The sequence below is a fragment of the Anas platyrhynchos genome, chromosome 1 (genome assembly GCF_047663525.1).
Source record: "Anas platyrhynchos isolate ZD024472 breed Pekin duck chromosome 1, IASCAAS_PekinDuck_T2T, whole genome shotgun sequence".
Lineage (NCBI taxonomy): Eukaryota > Metazoa > Chordata > Aves > Anseriformes > Anatidae > Anas > Anas platyrhynchos.
The window spans coordinates 128,725,383-128,737,408 of record NC_092587.1 but is presented as its reverse complement, the minus strand read 5'-3'; the positions used below and the strand labels follow the sequence as shown (position 1 = coordinate 128,737,408).

The following is a 12,026-nucleotide window of genomic DNA, read 5'->3' as shown; positions in this document are numbered from 1 at the left end:
AATCACGCTTGCAACATGACAAGACAGCTGAATATACTGATTACATGGCAAGACAAGCTCAGCTAAGGAACTAAGTTCCTTACGTTACCCAATACAGTTAAGTTTGCTCAACTGAGACATAAAAAAAAGAGAAGTTAGCAGAGGTGACCCCCAAAAGAAAGGGAAAGAATTATCAGTTAACCCTAGAAAAATATGAGACAATCATAGAATATCCCAAGTTGGAATCTTGGTAAGGATTTTAGTTGGACCATGGAGTCATCTGAGAAAAACCCATGTAATCTCTTAATCTGTTTACAGTGCATAAGCACACCAGAAAAATGACTGCAGTGAATTTAGAGTCATTGTTAAGAATACAGCTAAAAAGCATGGTGGGAAGTATTAATTCTGGTGAAGGTGGTAGTCAGGTAAGCAATGGCAAGAGCTGGTGTGATCACCCAGAAACACGTGGCATTTCTAAAACTAAAGGAGGGTGGAGCAACAGAACATAGGCAGGAGAAGAGGTGTAACACAATGGAACAGCACAACGCAGAAACAGGAACATCACCTCCCTCACTGCTTTGTCACAGTTGTGTTTTGAATGGGATGGATTGTGCAACCTACCAATAGGCTACAGGGCTGGACTGAGCAAGTCAGCACATGGTAGAAAAAATATGCCTTATTGAGAACTTTGGCAGGATGCCTAAACCACTCCATGAATAGCTTTCAGCCACAGCAATTACCAAACTGTCATATCAAAATATCCAGAGTATATGTTAATCCTTCAATAAAACTCTCATGACATGGTGAATGAATAGTAGGTTAGCTATATCCTCTGAAGAACTGGGAAGTTATTTTTTCTATAGCCTTACTTTAGAAGTCTGCAAGGAATAAGCACAAAAGAAAAGACAGTCCAAGTTTAGAAGAAAACTCATTTTTATTACGGATCACCTTCAGTTTAGCCAAGAGTAAAAAAATATGTCAGATGTGACCTGAAGAATTTGGCAAAAGAATAAAGATCAGAGGGAACCTCCTCTCAATGAAGAATTAAAGAGGAGTTAGTCTACTCCTATGCTTGGCAGTCTTTGAATTATTGCATTGTGTCTCTAATGTATTCAGTTGAGAGTTTGACTATCAAATATTTTTAACTAAAGATAATTGAAAAAAAAAAAGAATGCTTTAACAGAAGAGATCAGAACAAGAATATGTTCTAGAGAGCCTAGCTATTTTTTCTATCAGTTTGATCTAATAAATGATATTGCCTCCCATGCTAGCCTTGCCTCACTGCATCCTTAGATCAGCACAGTTACAACACTGCTGCTTTCTGAAAGGGATGTATTTAGTGACTCACTGGTTGCTCTCAAACAAGCAGGTAGGTGTAGGATTCATCTCACCTAACCGTAGCCCATTGCACCACAAATTCTGGTTATCTAAACTCTTTCTACTATCCGAGTAGGAAAACAAGGAATTCCAGCTGGTAATTAATTTCCTTCTGTCTGTCTCCAACACCTAAGCTAGCACAGGATGACTCACCCTCTAGATGCATTCCCTCCATCACTTCTGGTTAGGCAAGCTTAAATAACTAGCACGTACTAGATGACCAGCTGATAAACAGCAAAGTTCAATGAATCCCACACAAACATCATCTCCAGAGTTATGCCAGTGTTGAAACAACTCAGAACCTGGAAATCCAACCTATCTCTTAAGTTTACAGGAAAAATCCATAATTCCAGTACAACGGTAGTCTCAGGTGCATAACTACATTTTGCCTTTAGTTGTATTCCTTTAACAATAAATACATCCCTTTCACCCAAGTGACTATGGCAGTGCTAGAGTTATTAAAAACCTATACAAGTCAGTGTATTACTGAGTGTCATGAAAGATACACAGCAAGCATGCTAAGAGCAGTTTAATGATAGCGAATCAAGCAATATATTAAAAATATTTCAAAGAAGTATTTTATTTTTAAAAATGTTTGTAAAACCATTTTATTTTGAGATCAATTGTTCTTATATCTGTTTACAGTAAGTAATAAAGTAAGTCTGTATTTATCTGGAGCATCAAAATGATGCAATTTTACACTTATTTTTTTATAAACTGAAGTAGATGTGAATAAAAGGACTAGCAAAGCAAACTAAATATCAAAAGGGGAAAAATAAGTTGTGGTTTTGTTTGTTTGTTTTTTAAAGATGCATAAAATATAGATCACAAAAGATAAGTATATTACAGTGCAGTTATCATCTTACAGATCTATCCAGATCCTCTAAAACAGTTTATAAAGTGAATCTTACATTCATACTTCACTGGGTACCTGTTCTGATTTAACATACAGTTTTCCATTATCAACATGATGTCTATACCTTAATTCACAGTGTCTGCATATAATGTATTGGAAACACAATTTCTCCTTGTACCTGTGGGATACAATTTCATTACCAACCAATGCAAGATTTCCATCACTAAAATAAAGCAGTTCAAAACACTCCTGAGCGTACTACCCGGTCCCTTCTATGAAGGGCAGCAAGGAAGCTTCTGTATAGACAGGATTTGGGTGTTCCCTCCTCCTCCACACAGGAGGCTTTGCTCTATGCAAGATGTTACTCAGTATCATCATCGATTTGGTAACATTTCCTTAGTATTTCCCAATCAAACATTCCTACAAGCACAACCAAAACATTTTAGATTTGCTAAATTTTTATTTACTTCTAAACATATATTCCTAAAGTATACCCATCATCTCTGCTCAGCTTGTTGTTATTGTGATTACTTTATTTATTTAAACTTTTCCATTTCCCCCACTGCTGCTTTTTAAAGCTGTAAATGACTGAGTGACAGTGACATCATCCCTTACTCTACCGCACAAGGTAGGCAGGTGAATCAGTCCTGCAAGAGTTATGCACAATGTAAGTTGTATTACTTGAAAAACAGTATTTTCATTGTTAAACCAGTTATGGATTAAATTTTTCTCTTTGTGTAAAACATTTTTTTTAATCATCACCTTTATCAGAATAAGCCCAACCACCAGTGACGGAAAGCAGCAGTATGGAGCATACTTCTGTACTTTTTAATTGTATGTTTCCACATATTAATGAAAAATACCCATTTTATATTGAAAAGGAAATAAACATTTTGATGAACTGTAAATTATACAAAACTAAAACAAGGTTTTTCTATGTTATTCATAAGTACAAAATATTCCACAAAAAAAAAAAAAAAAAAAAAAAAAAAACACAGAAGCATTTTGAATAGATCATCATGGTTCAATCTGTGTTTGTAGATGCTGTGGGAAACAAAGAAATAAACCAGAAACAACAAAATGTGATTAAAAAAATAATACAGCATTTCCCTGGAATGGTAATTAGCATTTTTTAAAAAATTGTTATGAACTAGAATGGTGTTATAAAAAAGTAACTTTTAAAAAAGTAAAATATTACCTTAATTCCACCCATTACCAACAACGTGGGGCACCATTTTAGTTAACCTCAACTTTTTAATGAAGTTTCAGTGATTCGAGTTGTAAGACAATGTATATTGTACTTTATGTAACAAAGGCTAAAAATTCTATCAAAAGAAAATATTTTGTATATGGCATGTATTTTGCATTACCTTTCCATGTTCCATGAAAATACGTTCAATGAATTATCAAATGTCATAAATTAGAGTAAATATCTCTACAGAAACAAGACAATATCGACAGAAGCTGTGATTCAAATACTACCCTTCAAGGGTTTGAAAACAGTATTATCATATTGCACAGATTAAATATTAATACATTGGTCAACGATACATAATACTCAGGGTCATAGAATCATAAGGCTTTCAGTCTTCAGTGATGCTTGAAAGGGAAGTTAACCCAGTGCATTAGGCAGGGAGTAGTTTGAGGGTTGTATGAAGTAATCAAGAGAAGTTTGCCTCCTCTCACATTTGTACATTCTGCTGCCTGTTCCAACCATAAATTACTTACTGATGTACTTACCAGATGCAAGGAACTTTTTGTTTTCCCCTCAAGAAAATCATATCTATTGGTTACTTCCATTTAAGGGATGCCTTCCCCAGATTTAAGTTGCAGGACCTGTCTGACAGTGTCTCTGGTGTGGTCTAGGTGAAATCATGCACACTAAACACTGTCCCTCCCAGAGAGAGACTGAAATGCCATTTACGTCAAAAGCAGGGGAACAAAAGGAGAAGGGAGAAAAACAAAACAAAACAAAAAAAACACCATAGAGAATACGATGGTGCTTGTTGAGGCTTGTTAAGCCCTTCATAAATTTCTCTCTCTCTCTCTCATTCAGATACACACACGCACGCAAACACACGTTACTTCATACTTTGGCATAGTCTGTTGGAGGTGTTTTCAGGCCTGAGCTGATTCTGAAGGCTAATTGTTATCATCTTAATCTAAGTAATATCATTCCTTCACCTATGTATTTTTACAAAAGCCACCTATGTACTTAAAAAAAAAAAAAAAAGACATAAGCTTTACCTCACTTTCATATGTTAGTTAGCAGGATACTTGTGATGAAGATATCAGAAGCTCTTTATGGAGTTTTGATTTGGCAACAGAATGATCTAATTTTCATTAGGGACAAACTTCAAAATAATGTTGCTGTGCACACAAAACATTGTCACTGGGACACAACTGCTGGAACTAAGTCTCTGAAATTTCCATGTTAATAATGAATTTAAAGTAAATTAATTATTACTGTGGAATTTCTTAGTATGACTACCTTCAAGTGTAATTTTCATCTTAGGAAAGAAAAGGTATGTTTTGTTCTGTATTTAATTTTTTTTAAATTGGTCTCAAAAATCACAGTAAATATCAGGAATTGACAGGGACTACTGTAAACTACTGTAATTCTTGTGTTTTGCTTTTCCAAATATCACAAAAGTTTACACTCACTGTCTGTACTATTCAAGTTATAGAGAAAAATCTAATATTTTTGTCTCAAAGGCTCTTGACACATGTAAAAATCCACGTTCTCCCCCCAGCTTTAAGTGCAAAAGAGATGTCCATATACTTGTAAGAATCCAAAACTAAATTAAAACATAATCCTAAATTGAGGTAGCACATTTAACCAAGTTTCTTTCAAAGAACTTCAGAAAGAAACCGTAGAATTTGAAAAGTAATGTCTCTAACAGCAAGCTTTAAAACCTTTAGGAACTGATGCATTTTTTCTCTCCATTGGAGGATTTTAGGAGATCGGAGGTTCTTCTTTAACTCTTCCTTTTTTCCCAGAAAAATACTGTTTAGTCCATGCACCTTTAGGACCTGTGGCATCTATTGCAACATCGATAATGGAATCTGGAGTCATCCACCTCAGAAACACCAAGAAGAGGAAGTTCAGAACAGCAAGAAGAGCAAAAATATACCCAGTCACTGGGCCACAGTGAGATATTAGTCTGTCAAGTCGCTCATTCATTGGTAAAACCTTTTCACCTGCAACCCTCTCATATACCTAAAAAGGAGAAAAGAGAGTGAAATCTTAAGAGTTATGTTGCTTCTACCTCAAAAATCAAGCTTTGTTGTCAGTGTGCAAAATACAGTATCTATTCCTAACAATTATATGTGACAAATGTTACACCAAAAAGCTTTGCAAGTTTAAAATGATTTATGAGTATTCCAGAAATTTAAATTTATGCAACGGTTAAGGAGAAAAATGAAATCTTCTATTTTATGACAGCCCTTGAGAATATTTCACTAGATAGAAAGACAGCGTAATTTGCCTCTAATCTAATGTTACAGAGAGTTTTTTGAATTAATGGGATGGATTCTAATCTCTTAGACACACCAGTCAAGCACAAAGTCTGAACACGCAGTTACGAGATTTTCAACACAAAGATGGATGAACACATAGCTGGGTGGGCAATCTTCCAATATCTGTATTTGGACAGGCAAGCAAATCAGAATAGGATTCTGATTTTTATTTAAAGAAACACTAGTATGATAAAATTCAATGAATGTGGAAAGCAAATACATGGTATTAGTGACAACATACATATTAACTACAACCACTGGTCCAGTGTTTCATAGAACAGAAAACTACTATATGTGACTAAAGACTTAAATCATTCAAAAGAGTTTTGTCCTTGAGAACATTACAGACGTCATCCTACAAATACATCAGGAATGAGCTAACCAACAACACTCCTTTGTGCAACATAAGTTCTATGTGTCCTCCTCCCAGTTACGCTAACATTTCCCTTCACAGAGTTTGGTTTAATTTCTTAGGGAAGGGCTATAAAAGAAACTGAAACCTAGGCTAACTTCTACAAAAACTTTGCAACTGAAATATTGTTTACAGATTAAAAAAAAAAACATAAGATGAATTGTACTGATAGTACTTGAAAAAGATCAGATAAACTGGTTGTGTATGATGATTCTTCAAGTAGACTAGGAGGAGAGATATGTATCTGAGTAACAGTACAATGTAATTAAGATGTATCTGTTTCAACTACTCTCTTGTCTAAAACATAGGGGCTGAAGTCAAAAGTGACATATCTCCACAGGATTTAATAAATTATTGCAGTTAATATTCCTCGCTAATGACAGAGTTTTCACACCAAAGCACAGTTCTAATTCTGAAATATGATTTCGAAAGCATGATAATTTATTTTCATTACATCCATAGCGCTCATGTATATTCAGCTATGTCTGCTGGCATTACGCTACCTCGCATCACTTTAAACCACTCATTAGCATGCCACAGACAAAACTGTGTCATGAACTCTATCTTTTCATACATCTTATGCAGCATGTTTTCCAGCTATGCCAGAAGAGCTACTTATTGTGAAGACTCTGGGGAGAAAAAAATATGAGTAGAAATGTAACTAAAGGTCTAGGCTGTTCTTCAGAATACTTACCAGTAGTTATGTAATAGAAAAAAATACAAATAGGGGAAAAACAATAACAAAAATGGGAAGTAGTTGGGAAAAAGGAAGTATTTTGTGAACCTTTTTAAACCATGTATTTGATAGAAAATATTCAGAAGTTAAACTGAAGAATTACAAAAAGAACACACACAGTAAAGTTTCAAAGAAATCACTTTTCAGAAATGTACTTGAATTAAAAAAAAAAAAAAAGTGGCTATACATACTTTTTCAGTTCTCTCTGCTACATCCCTCCAGGTATAAAATGTCTTTACTTTATTATGAACAGCTTCTGGAGATGGTAGTGTTCCCGATCTGAGCTGGGCAATAGCCTTTTCTAGACCATCACACAATGATTTCACAGATGGTTCACATAAAATAATGAGATTTTCTGGAAGCACCTCAGGAATCCCACCAACTTTTGTACTCACAACCTTTGAAAGAAACAAAAGAAATACTACATATGTTGCATAGCAATGAAGTCCAGAGATGATACTGCTATTACACTGTTTAGATTGTTTAGATTGTTCATTGGAGATGAAGAGAGGGGAAAAAAAAACACAACACAAATCCAATGACTGGTTGCCATGAAGGCAAAGACTACTATGAAGCTTGGGGAGTTTTACCTGCATATGTGAATGGAAGGCGTAGGCCCTAGAAAGGACCTCACACAGCAGAATACTTTTAACGATGTTCAGAGTGACTCGTTGGTAGCATAAGACAGAATGATTGGCCTAGTGTGTGTATAATGAGACATTTTTCCTAAAGATGTTTGTCACAATACACAGCTAGATCTGTGTAATTAGATTTTGGATCTTCTCTCCATAGTTCCTCATGAAAACCATTACCTATACTTAGAGGAGATAATTTTACCACATCACCTTCGGTTTATGATTTGTAAGATACTGAACACTTAAAAAAATTTCTTCAGAAGTTCAGTAATTACTGTTTTTAAAGAGAAACCAGAAACTACTAAGATTTGTATTCTTTAATCATCTCTAAACAGCAGGCAACAGTAGGAAAACCACAGAATTTTGGCACCCCTAGAGAAGTAAACAAATGACTGGAGAATGAATGCCACAAATACGTAGTAACTACCCTGAGAAAATGTTGGAGTGGAGTAAAGCCCCTCACGTTTTCTGTACTTCTTGTTTATAAGTGTCCTGGTTTCACCCCAAATTCTCTCCCCTATCCCCGTCATTGACCATATCAATTAGATACTGATAACAATATCAATTAGATCAGTATCTAATTGTTGAAAGACAGCATTGGTACTGTCTTTCAAAAATAAAAAAGACTCTTTAGATTTAAATGTGAGAATCTCAGTTCTTTATGGCTGTTGATTTCTTTTTGCTTTTAGCTGTCGCTCTGCAAACTAAGCTGAATATTAGCCAGAAAGAGTTCTTACTGTGATTAGTGTCTTCTTTCTCTCTCTAACCCTCTTTTCCTACCTTGAATCCCCGCATTCAGTTAAAAATAAATAAAATGTATGTCAGATCTTGGTTCAAGAAGAAAACGGGTGTCAAACAATGGCTCAGTCTGGTAATTCAATATGTCTGACTGACCAAAGTCACCCACGCAACTCCTCATTAGGCAGCATCAAAGTAAGCCTTCATGAACACCAAGCACTCTATATTCTGCAGAGGAGTACATACAAAATAGCACTCTGGAGAGGCAGTCTGGTTTGTTCAGAGATCTAAGAATTAGCAGATCTACACGTATTCCCATCTCTGTTCAAGTTTCTCCTGAGAGCTTAAGCAGTTTCGATAAACCATTCTGTCTTACTTTCCATGTTATCTATAAATGTGGGCGATATTTGCTCACCTTTATAGAGACGGAGCTTTGGATGAAATGAAATAAAATGTTACAAGCACATATTATTTAGTCAAGAAGCTTGTTTAAAATGGGTACATGCAGTCTAGATAGTTAAGATCTCTCTTTTTATTTTTATGGGTTTTTTTTACCTGTAGGCCACAGCTTGCTGCTTCCACAATTGCCATACAAAAGGCTTCAGTGAGGGAAGTGTTGAGAAAAATGTGCCCCTGGACTAGAACATTTCTAACATCCTGGTGTTCCAAGGCTCCTAGGAGACGTACCCTGCATATAAGAAAAATACAAGAGAAACACTAGGTTTATACTGTAATAATGCCATATGTTACGCATATACTAAAAAATGAGTTCCAGTAGTACATGCTTATTTATATAGAGAGAAGCAGCATAGACACCTTTGTTTTGTTTTCTCTAAATTTTGACCAGCAATTGCTTTAATGTGGTAACCACCTTCAAAACGCTGCTACTGAGCTTGCTATTTCTGGAAGAGAACACAGCTTCATGCAGTTAATTATTAAGATTTATCACTCTTTCTCTGCTTAGATGTATTATCTGAATTTTCAGTGTGAGGTGTGATCAATCTCAGAGTCCAAGGGCAAAAAAAAATAATTAGGGTATCAGTGATCAGGACCTATTCTTTTGAAGAGATGGTGGGAAACCAGAAGAGGATGAAGGAAGAAGAACAAAGAACACTAAAGAAAAAATACAAATAAAAAATTGATCTTTCATACCAGGGAGGCACAGAAGGAGGAATCACCGACTGAAGTACAGAACAGGCAACAGGAAATGGAAAATTAAGAACCTTTTGCTTCCTGTATAAAACGACTTCTGAGGAACAACAAAGACTCAAAAAAATATACAGATGCATATGCATTATGGAAACATTTTGGTGACACAGTAGCACCAAGGAACACCTTTACCTACAAGAACAGGTACTGTTTAAGTCCTGCCCTGAAAGTACCACATTGAAATAAAAAAAGTTAAATGAAGCAAAGCAGAGAGATGTCAACAGGAATGAAACTTCCAAAATTATTAGCAGTTATCCTTAAAAGCAGCAGTGACACAAACTCACTAACACCTCGTACCATATGGTAATCCAGCAGAAGTGATTTGAACATTGCCATTTCAGAGAAACAATAAATCAATGTCTAATTCAGATTTTCTCTGACTCATGTGAAAGTTCATACAGGGCCAACTTGCAGGATCATAGTCCAACTCTGCAAGTGCTCAGTTGGTGTTTGGTCTATCTGCTGTGCCTTCACTCAATAGTTCTCATCTTCTCCAGCCTCAAGACTTTGGGGTTTGTTTGTTGTTTTTTTGGAGGGTGAGGCAGTGAGCGAGGGTGTTAGGGTATTGCTGTTGTCTTTCCCACCCTTAAAATACAGTGAAGGCTCATAAACATGCTTAGAACAAACCTGTCATGTAGCTGGTATCTTTCCCGGACTTCTTCCAGTACGATTCGTTTTGGTCCTTCTCCTCCAACTAAGAAATGCAACTCTGGATACTTCTGACAGAGCTCAGGAATTATACCACTAAGCAAGTCTATACCTAAGAGAAGAGAATTTAGGACAAGCTGTATAAACAAGTATTTGATTTTAGAAGTTATCGTGATGCATCCTACTGTGTTAGCGCTACTCCAGATGGGAAAAGTCTCTTGAACAGTTGTCCTGATGAACACAAAACTCTTAAAAAAAGAAAAACAAAAAAAAACCCACACAAGAACATGTGATCTATTAGGAGACAAATATGATGAACAATGACTTAAACTGATGTTGGTTGATTAAAAAAACAGGTGAAATGCCTTTAATAGAATACATAGATCAGGGCCTAGACCATATCCTCCAGATAAGCCAAACCTTTCACTTTACAAACTCCAGCACCTGCAATGCTGGAAAAGAAACAGGCCTCTAAATCCAACAGGTGCAAACTAAGGTGTAGATTCCTTCTTCTTGAATGCATTGACACAAAAGCCCAACCCTGTCAGCTCACGAAGTAGTGAAACCCACTTCAACCCATGCCATAAATCCCATCTACTTGGTAATTATATCCAAGACCTTTCTTACCACGGCCTATAGGAAACGATAGCGAGGGTAAACTTGTGTTTTAGGCCCCATTACCTTTCCTGTACACGAGCCTGCTGACCACGACGATGGTGACGGTCCCGTCATCCCTCCGGGAGGGGTCCGGGGTGAAGTCGGTGGGGTCCACGGCGTTGGGGATGACGGAGACGATGCGCGGGTCCAGGGCCGCCCGCAGCACCGTGTTCTCCTTGCTGGTGTAGGAGACGCAGATGATGTGGTTGGTGTCGCAGAGCGAGACGGTCAGCAGCTTGTTGGTCAGCACCGAGCTGACGTCGGCGAAGCCGAAGAGCGAGTGGTCGGTGAACACCGTCCGCAGCCCCATGGTCTTGGCGTGGAAGAGGGCGTCGTGCGCCATGGCCGAGAAGGAGCTGTGCGCGTGGACCACGCTCACCCGCTCGCGCAGGAAGATGCAGCGCAGCAGGGGCAGGCTGTGGAACAGGGTGGTGGCCGTCGACTGGTTGTACATGACGCGCAGCGGCAGGTAGTACACCTTCAGCCCGTTGCTCAGGTAGCGCACGCCGCGCCGCCCGCCGTAGGCGTGGGTGACCACCAGCACCTTGTGGCCGCGCTCGATCAGGCACTGCGACAGCTGGTAGATGTGGCTCTCCACGCCGCCCATGTTGGGGTAGAAGAAGTCCGACACCATGCACACGCTCTGCGCCGCCGCCGCGCCCCGCGCCGCACGGCCCCCGGCCGCCATCTCGGCACCGCTGCCGCCGGCGGAGCGCCGAGGCGCCATCACGGAACGGCCGCCACCGCCGCTGCCACTACCGCCCCGTCGGGCCCGCCCGGCGCCGCCATGCCTGACGCGGGCTCTTTAAGAGGGCGGCACCCTGCAGGAGGCGCGGGGCGGGGCGGGGCGGGGCGGGGAGGGGGAACGAGCGCGCGCGCGCGCGCCCGTACCGGCCGCCCACCGGGGCGCCCCGGGAGCTCCCCCGCCGCCCTCCCGTTTCCGGGTATGGCCGCGGTCGCCACGGTAACCGCGCGGCCGGCCCGCCCCTCTGGCCCGCTTCGGCCAATCGTCGCCCGGCGCTGGGTCACGCGGGAAAAGGAGCGGCCAATCAGGGCGGCGTCGGGACGGCGGGAGGGAGGCGGGCGCAATGGCCGCCTGTGGGCGGTGCTGTGGGGGTTCCCCTTCCTCGCCCTGCCCCACCCCACTCGGGGTTGTGGCTGGGGAGGGCTGTGCACAAATAAGTGATTTGTCCCGAGCTGCTGGGACAGATAAAGTGAACTGCACGCCTCAGGCGACGAGTGATGTCGCACATCCCCGGG

At 39.5% G+C, this 12,026-nt stretch overlaps 1 protein-coding gene across 1 annotated transcript; it reads right to left on the bottom strand.

The window, feature by feature from the left end:
• Positions 1-1,918: 1,918 nt before the first annotated feature.
• Positions 1,919-11,703, bottom strand: PIGA (phosphatidylinositol glycan anchor biosynthesis class A). Its single transcript, XM_005015185.5, has 5 exons — positions 10,791-11,703; positions 10,089-10,221; positions 8,808-8,940; positions 7,071-7,277; positions 1,919-5,432 (listed from the first exon to the last, which is right to left on the bottom strand). The coding sequence occupies exons 1-5, from the start codon at positions 11,491-11,493 to the stop codon at positions 5,169-5,171; spliced, it is 1,440 nt and encodes a 479-aa protein (XP_005015242.5). The 5' UTR covers positions 11,494-11,703; the 3' UTR covers positions 1,919-5,168.
• Positions 11,704-12,026: the final 323 nt, after the last annotated feature.